The following is an 8,670-nucleotide window of genomic DNA, read 5'->3' as shown; positions in this document are numbered from 1 at the left end:
ATCAAAATTTGTAATTTTTTCGTCAAAGTTTTCTTCTTTCTATAATGAATTAAATTAGTTTCGAAATTATTCTCGCTAAATTTAATTATTGTTTATGACTATAAATGCTTATTCTGTGAAACTTATATCTAAGTAGTACTTGGAAAAATTATATCTCTGGCCATAAAACTCAATTTGAGCGGGCAATATCGTAACTCGAGATGCGAGATCTAACATAAAAACACTTTTCAGATTCAGATCAGAAATATTTTATAATTACAAAACTGACGCGACTAACGAAGCTGGATTTATTTAAATCTAAAGGAATAAAACTACGTCTAAAAAATGAAATAAATTAAATTTTTTTTATGGTCGATTAATAATGTTTGATGAGATTTAAAATGTACCATCGAATGAGAAACTAAAATAGCAATAGCGAATCATAAAACATTCGGAAACGCTAAAAAGCAACTTAAATTCCCAGTTTCTTTTTAACATCAGCGCAGTCATCGGAGAATTTGCAGCAGTAGAGGAATGGACGTATCTTATTCCAAAAGTGGTCGAACTTCTTCTCAGTGTCAGCATAAGACAAATAACTTTCATCCTGGTTCAACTGACCATTGTATCCGTAGCAGCATTTCGAATATTTCGTCTGGTAGTACGGATAGCCGAAGTTATTATAGTAGGGATTTGAACTGGATTGGAAGCATTCCGAAATGTTTGGTTTCAGCAAGTTGCACATGTAACGCTTGTAAGGATTGCAATCCTGATCCGGTAGCAAGATTGTGACGGAAGTTGTCTGGTTGATGGATTTTGGACACGATCCGTAGAAGTCGTTATAACTGTTGAAACTGTTGTAGTTGCTCAGTTGTTGGTAGTTTGAGGTGGATTTCCAATAACTGCACATCGTTTGGCCTTTTACATGTTTCTTGCTCAGGAACACCTCGAAGGTCTTCTCGTTGTAACTCAGTAGAATCCTGACAGCATCAGGAATAGGCTCGGAGCTTGGAAGGAACCGCATCGGGAAGTAGTTGGAAGCACTTAAGGTGACAGGCAAACGAATGTAAACATCGTTACTGTCCAATCGGTAGGAATCGTCCATCGTGTTGTGGTAGATGTTCTGCTGAACACCTCGCACCAAAACTTCACTCAAATGGTTGATCACATTTTCTTGCGTAAGGGGTAGTTTCACGCTGCCAACCAGGTTATTCATGTCATCGACAAATATGTAATGTTGCGATTCGTTTCTAACGTCTCTAACGTTTAGCACCGCAGAATACTGAAAATATTTGTACTTCACCTCCACGTCCAACTTGCCTATTTCGTCAAAATACGGCGTTCGACAGATGATGATGAAGTTTGATTCCACGGAGCACTGGACAGCTGTGTTGTTCATGAGGACATCAGTTTCATCCGTCCCCTCATCGAAACAGAGCCCTTCAAATATAACTTCCTGCTGACCAAAGTACAAGACAGATTCTGGACGAACGGTCAAAACATTGTTCACCAGGTTCAAACTGACCGAACATTTTTCATTCACTTTGAAGACGATGATGTCGGTAGTAAAGTTCGTTATAACATTTTTGCTGTTCATCACATTTCCATGAATTATGCCAACATTGCTCAGAGTGTATGCGTCTTTATCTTGTATAAAAAGCATGTAGGAGGCTGCCCCGTTTGTCGTGTAGGCTATCTGATAGAGAATCCTTGCAGGACAGAGACCATCTCTGTTGCAAGAATCCTGACCAGTGTTTTGAGAAACTACGGTGATCAAGAACATCCAACTACTTTTGAAAGTGCCACAAACTTCAGAGGCCTCGCACAAAATTTTGTCAATATTCGCCAGGACACCTGGTTCAGTTGACTCCCTGAAGAACGTGTATCGCTGACCCGTCGGACCTGTTCCATTGAAACTGACGGAGTAATTGTTCTCACTTCCCCTTTTGAAGTACATCAAATTCTCATTCCTCACGATCACAAAGCTGGAAATCTGATCGAAAAACAAAAACTTTCTGGACGTAGTCAGGTTGACGTTGCCGTCTCGGGACAGCTGATCGCCGACATCAAATCCATGAGGAAGAAATGAGGCCCCTGAAGCTGAGGAGGCGAGTATTTGAGCCACTGTCGCCACAATCGCTATGACATCTGATTCGAGGTAAGAATAAAGGAAAAGTTGTTTAAAAATGTTGATGATGTTATATTCGTTAACATGTGTGGAAGTTAGAAATACAAATATTTTTTGCTATAATTTTTAACAAGTTAGTGAATAAAAAGTCTAACCTGTTGTTTTAATGAACATTTATTCAGTTATTTTAAACTGTGGATCCAAAGAATGATTCGCACAAATAAATTTTTACGCTTATCAAATTTGATCCTCAAAAACAAATTTAAGTAAAACTTAACTTCTTAGTGTTGAAACATTCACCACGCAATAACTGAACAAAATCTCACTTTAAATGAACTCATTCGAAACCGATGTGAGAAATTTTCATTCACAGGTAACTTGCAAGCAACCAAGCAATAAATTACTCTATGAATATAACATTAATGTAACAGTTGTTATATTCATAATACGCAGTAAATAGCACAGCGACCACTTGGTAGTAAAATAATCATCTTGTCGTTAGAACATTTTTATACCCGAGCCAGTCAATGAATACGATTTAATGTTTTAGTGTTAGAAACTGGGATATATCAGTTTTATTATTACTTTTGGTAAGATTCTTAATACTGTTGTAATATTTTCTATCTCTTTCTTCCTCTCTCTCTCCTTTTTTTTTTCTCTCTTACGATTTAATGAGTTACTGTAAGCAATTTTTAATTTTATATATTTTATTAAAAGATGAATATTATTATATTCTCTCTCTCTTTCTCTCTCTCTCTCTCTCTCTCTCTCTCTCTTTCTCTCTCTCTTTCTTTCTCGTTTGCCCTAATTTGAAATTACGCGTTACAGTTAATGTTAACTGCATTCAATTTTTTATAGTTATGAAGAATTCTTATCCCAATTTTGAAGCATATTTATTTGGTTTATTATTGTATGATAATTTAGGATAGTTATTTTGATTGTGCTTGTGTGTGTGTGTGTGCGTGTGTGTGTATCTATGCGTAAACATACATCCATATATATGATGAATTCTATTATAATCTAGAAGCGGCGTCATGTGAAGATATCATGATTAGAGTATGTATGTGTGTTTGTGTCTTTGTACCTGTGTGTGCGTGTGTGTGCGTATATATATATATATTTATATATATATATATATATACACTACAAGACATACAGTCTTATTCGGTCTCCGCATATACAACTTCATAATTTTTATTCACTTAGTTGACATGTTGTTGATTATGAATAAACTTTGAAACTTTGAAAATGTGTGTGTATGTGTTTGTGTTTGTGTGTGTGTGTATTCGTGTGTGTGTATTTGTTTGTGTGACATAGTTTTTAAGTCTAGCTATCTATAAAAATTGCAAAACGACAAAATATTGTTGTTTTGTTAAATTTTCAGTTGAAATAAAAAATATAAATAAAAAAATAAATAATAATGATAATAAAAAAAAGATCATGAAAAAATCTGAGTTAATGTAATAAAACCGGAAAAACCGAGAGAAGGAAAATTTTTTTATGCCGCCAAAAAAATGTTGTATGTAATAAGTAGGTTTGATCATCTAGTTTAATGCTATGTGTGTGTGTGTGTGTGTGTGTGTGTGTGTGTGTGCGCGTCCGTGGGTGTATGTGTGCGTGTATGTGTGTGTAAGAAAAGTTTATATTTATTTCCATTTATGTCTATAATATTATTAAAATATTTCTTTAAAACTAACAAAAAATAAGAGACTTTTTTTACTATCAAAAGTTACTGTTGCAGATACCTATCGTGTTTGTAACAGTTTTCTGAATCTTTTTCTCTCTTTCTCTCTCTCTCTTTTTCTTTCGCTCTCTCTATCTTTCTCTCAGTCTCTCTCTTTCTCATTCACTTTAGAAAACATTGTGAAACCAAGAAACCCAAAACCAAAACAATGAAACTTTTTTTCCTTCAAATTATCGATTCGGCGTGACGAGTTTAGGAAAAATGTTTCAATGAAAACAAAGAAAATTTCGTATTTCTTAAAACATCTATAATTATAAAAATAGCGAAATAATAATAAGTAAAAAATAATAATAATAATAATAATAATCAATATATTAAAATTTGAATCAAAAATTTGTTTCAACTTGGCATTGGTTTCGTGTATTTATTTAACTTTAAATCTCTATAATTTTCTTACGGACTCTCTCTGTTTGTCTGTGTGAATGTTTTTCTGTATGTTTGTCTGCCTGCCTGCCTCTCTTTTTTTTTCTTCTCTCTCTTTCTCTTTCTCTCTCTCTCTCTCTCTCTTTCCTCTCTCAGTTTTTACGTTGTTGAGTCAATATTATATTAAGCGAGATTTTATTGTCCAACAAACTCAACTCATAAATTTTGTTTAAATAACGGAAGAATAAAAAGTAAAAATTTATTTTTCAGATAAAAAAACCAATCGCAGTATATGTTAATTGTTTGTTCTATCTACCAACACAACCGTTATAACATTTTGTCCATATATAAATTGAAATCAATTTTTATAAAAATAATATGACCAAAAACGGCTGCGAAGAGAGTAATTTTTAATAAATAACTCTTATAATTTATATTTTGAGTTTTTTCCTGACATCGTCACAGGAGTTGTCAGTAAATTTACAGCAATACAAGAATGGTCTTATCTTTTTCCAGAAATGTTCGAAATTTCCATATAACTCGCTAAAAGATGGGTAACTTTCGCTCGAGCTCAGCTTGCCATCCAATCCATAGCAGCACTTGGAGTGGAAATTTTCATACATGCCGGTGTGCATGTTGTAACGGCGGTCCGAGTTTTGTTGTCTGAAACATGTAGATATATTTGGTTTCAACATGTCGCACATTAATTCTTTATTGAAGTTACAATCTCGATCTGGCGTCAGATTGGAAGTCTTGTCAACTGAGTTCGGACAGTAGTTGTTATAAATGTTGTAGTTGTTGTAGTCAAGTTGTTGGTAGTTCGGTTTAGACTTCCAAAAATTGCACATACTTTTGCCAGCTATGCGTTTCTTGCTCAGGAATACCTCCACTATGTTTTTGTTGTAACTCAGTAGAATCCTGACAGCATCAGGAATGGACTCGGAGCTTGGAAGGAACCGCATCGGGAAGTAGTTGGAAGCACTTGAGGTGACAGGCAAACGAATGTAAACATCGTTACTGTCCAATCGGTAGGAATCGTCCACCGTGTTGTGGTAGATGTTCTGCTGGACACCCTGCACCAAAACTTCACTCGAATTGTCGATCACATCTTTATGAGAAAGAGGTAATTTCACGCTGCCAATTAATTTATTTAGGTCGTCAACGAATATGTAATGTTGCGATTCGTAACTGACATCCCTGACATTCAACTCAGCTGAATACTGAAAATAAGTGGACTTGACCTCAATTTTGTATTTGCCGATATCGTCAAAGTATGGCGTTCGACAGATGATGATAAAGTCGGATTCAACGAAACATTTTATAGAAGAATTGTTTATAAGAACGTCAACCTCGCTCGTCCCCTTATCAAAGCAGAGGCCCTCCATGCTGACCTCCTGCTGGCCGAAGTACAAGACGGATGCTGGATGGATCTTCAGACTGCCGTTTATCCGGTTCAAACTAACTGAGCAGTGCTCATTAACTTTGAATATTATATAGTCGGTGGAAATATTTGTCGAAAATGTTCTGCTTTTTTGCCCATTTCCGTGGTTCACAAGGACGCTGCTTAGAGTGTATGCGCTTTTGTTTTGTGCGAAGATTACGTAAGAAACAGCACCGTTCGTTGTATATGCGATTTGATAGAGAGCTTTCGCAGGGCAGAGTCCAGTTCTGTCGCACAGTTTTTCATCAATGTCCTGTGAAACTACCGTGACTAAGAACATCCAACTACTTTTAAAAGTGCCACAAACTTCAGATGTAATGCAAAAAATTTTGTCAATGCTTGCCAAGTCACCTGGTTCAGTTGACTCCCTGAAGAACGTGTAACGCTGACCCGTCGGACCTGTTCCATTGAAACTGACGGAGTAATTGTTCTCACTTCCCCTTTTGAAGTACATCAAATTTCCATTTTCTAAAAATATTGCTGTTGAAATCTGATCGTGGAACAAAAATTTCTTGGAAGTAGTTAGTGAGATGTTTCTTTCCCTGAACAGCTGGTCGTCGTTGTCGAAGCCATAAGGAAGAAATGAAGTTAGGGACGATGTGAAGGATATGCGTGAAAGAATCACAATGAGCAAACAAATGGAATTCAAACGAAAATTCTTTTCTATAAAAACATAAAAAATTATTATTCCAACTATATTGGAGGATCTAGCAGAAAATTATAAAAATTTGGGAAAATAATAACCAAATATGTCGTTGAGCATCATCTCCTCGCTCTTCTCTGAACATTCAAACAACAAATTTGAATTCAATACACTTTCAGGCGCAAACTTGGCATCAAAAACAAGACCGTCAAGCTATTTTATCTTACGATCTACAGCTACGTACAAGTTCTTGCACTTTGCACGTGAAACCGAAATTTGAAATAACCAACTTTCTATAAATAGAACAAAGAGCAGACAGCTTAATTAATTTAATTAATTACCCACTTGACAAATCAACAACAGTTAAATAGCTGGTAACAAAAATATAATTGCACACACACACACACACACACACAAAGAGAGAGAGAGAGAGAGAGAAAGAGAGAGAGAGACTTGACTGTGACAACGTTTTTGCTTATTCGTCACACAATTATAGTTACTTATGAGAGCTATCAAGAAAGAACTAGTGCTTGCTTCGTAACTGTATGTTATAGCAAACTGTTATAGCATTATTTCTGTATAATACCAATATGATAATATCATATATATGTATATATATAAGAATTAGATATATATATAAGAATAGAATATAGATAATACTAATAAATAAATTGGATAATGCCATAATACATGTGATTGAGTCTACTTAGTAATTATACTTTGAGATAGGAATGGGCAAACTACGGCCAGGCTTTGTTCGCCAAAAAAAAAGGCCATCAGCCAGAAATTATGATCAAAAAAAAGCCAGAAATCTTTAAAATATTCTCCCCAGAGTCGTAAAATTTGCTATTTATGTACATATGCGGCCCTTCAAGGGTGAAATACTTTTCAATGCGGCCCTCACAGCAAAACGTTTGGCCACTCCTGCTTTGAGATGTTTTTTATTTCTTTATTTATCTAGTCGCCAGCATCTCTCAAGCTCTCTCGCTTTCTTACATTAATTATTATCTTCATTTGTGGTTTTATTCCTTTCAAGCTTTCATTCATTCATTCATGTATGTGTGTGTTTGTTTGTTTGTATGTACGTACGTATGTATGTATGTATGTGTGTGTGTATGTGTGTGTATGAATGTATGTATGTACATTTGTGTGAATGAATGTATGCATGTGTGTATGCGTGTATTAACGACGTATTTTTGTATTTTGCCTTTATGATTTACTGTTATTATATGCTTACTTTTTTTTATATGCGTCGGGATATGAGAATAAATGTTTTTTTTAGTTCCGTATTTTGTGTTTGTATTTATATGTGTGTTTGTATGTGTATACGTGTGTGTGTTTGTGTGTATGCACGTGTGTGTGTGTTTGTACGTGTGTGTGTGTGAGTGTATGAATACGGGTGTGTGTGTGTGTGTGTGTGTGGATGTTTTTCTGTTGGTGTAGTTTTCCATTTAAACTCTTGAACTAGAAACATCTTGTATATGCAAAAAATATTATTCCTAAAAGTTTTATTACATATCCAGAGAGTGTTATTAGTGTGTATTGAGATCTATTTATTCTTTCCGAAGTGCTCTGCTAATTAAATTTTTTCAACTTGAAGAAAAAAAGATTCGGTGCCATATGTTTAATGTATGTGTGTGTTTGTGTGTGTGTGTTTGTGTGTGCTTATGTGTGTGTGTGTGTGTGTGTGTGTGTGTGAGTGTGTACAAGAGTATGCAATGAGAATAAACATACTTATATATTTTTCAATTGCACTTCGTTGTGTATTTTATTTTTGTATTTCGTTGTATTTTGTGGTATTTTTTTTATTTTAAAGGAATCCTTTTAGAAATTTTTTTCATATACAAAAAAGTTCTCCCATTCTTCATCAGGCAAAAGCAATCATTCCATTGAAGTTAAATCATTCAGAATTTTAGCATTGAAAAGATTTTTAACTCGTTGAAACTTATTCTAAATGTATTGAAAGGTATTTTAAGTCATTGGAAGGTATTTAAATGCTTTTTTTTAATATAAAGTGGTAGCAGGTGTCGTATTGTCGTTTTTGTGGCTGCTGTTGCTGCTGCTGTAGCGTTGAAATGATTTTGTGTTAATTAGTTTAGCTGCGTGAAATGTAGATGCTAGCTTTGGTATAGGGGTGTGGTATGTTGGATTTTAATGTCTTTTTCTGTCTCTCTCTCTCTCTCTGTCTCTCTCTCTTTCTCTCTCGCTCTCTCTTTAATTTTAGTCACACATTTTAAAATACAACACACACGCACGCATCATGAATTCAATAGATTTTTTAAAAAATTTCCCGCTTTTTCTTTGGTCAATATGCTGCTAACATTTTTAAGAAGACAAAATGCGATGTCTATAAGAGTAATGTTTTGTATTTATGA

At 34.7% G+C, this 8,670-nt stretch overlaps 1 protein-coding gene across 1 annotated transcript; it reads right to left on the bottom strand.

Annotated features, from left to right (window-relative positions):
- Window positions 1-274: 274 nt before the first annotated feature.
- On the bottom strand, window positions 275-2,278 carry HELRODRAFT_190598 (hypothetical protein; the record flags this gene model as incomplete). Its single annotated transcript, XM_009014547.1, has 2 exons — window positions 275-2,124; window positions 2,260-2,278. The coding sequence occupies 2 exons, from the start codon at window positions 2,276-2,278 to the stop codon at window positions 452-454; spliced, it is 1,692 nt and encodes a 563-aa protein (XP_009012795.1). The 3' UTR covers window positions 275-451.
- Between the last annotated feature and the right edge of the window lie 6,392 nt (window positions 2,279-8,670).

This window comes from Helobdella robusta, assembly GCF_000326865.2.
Source record: "Helobdella robusta unplaced genomic scaffold HELROscaffold_14, whole genome shotgun sequence".
NCBI lineage: Eukaryota > Metazoa > Annelida > Clitellata > Rhynchobdellida > Glossiphoniidae > Helobdella > Helobdella robusta.
The sequence above is the reverse complement of the archived record's forward strand: the minus strand, read 5'-3'. Positions and strand labels throughout refer to the sequence as shown.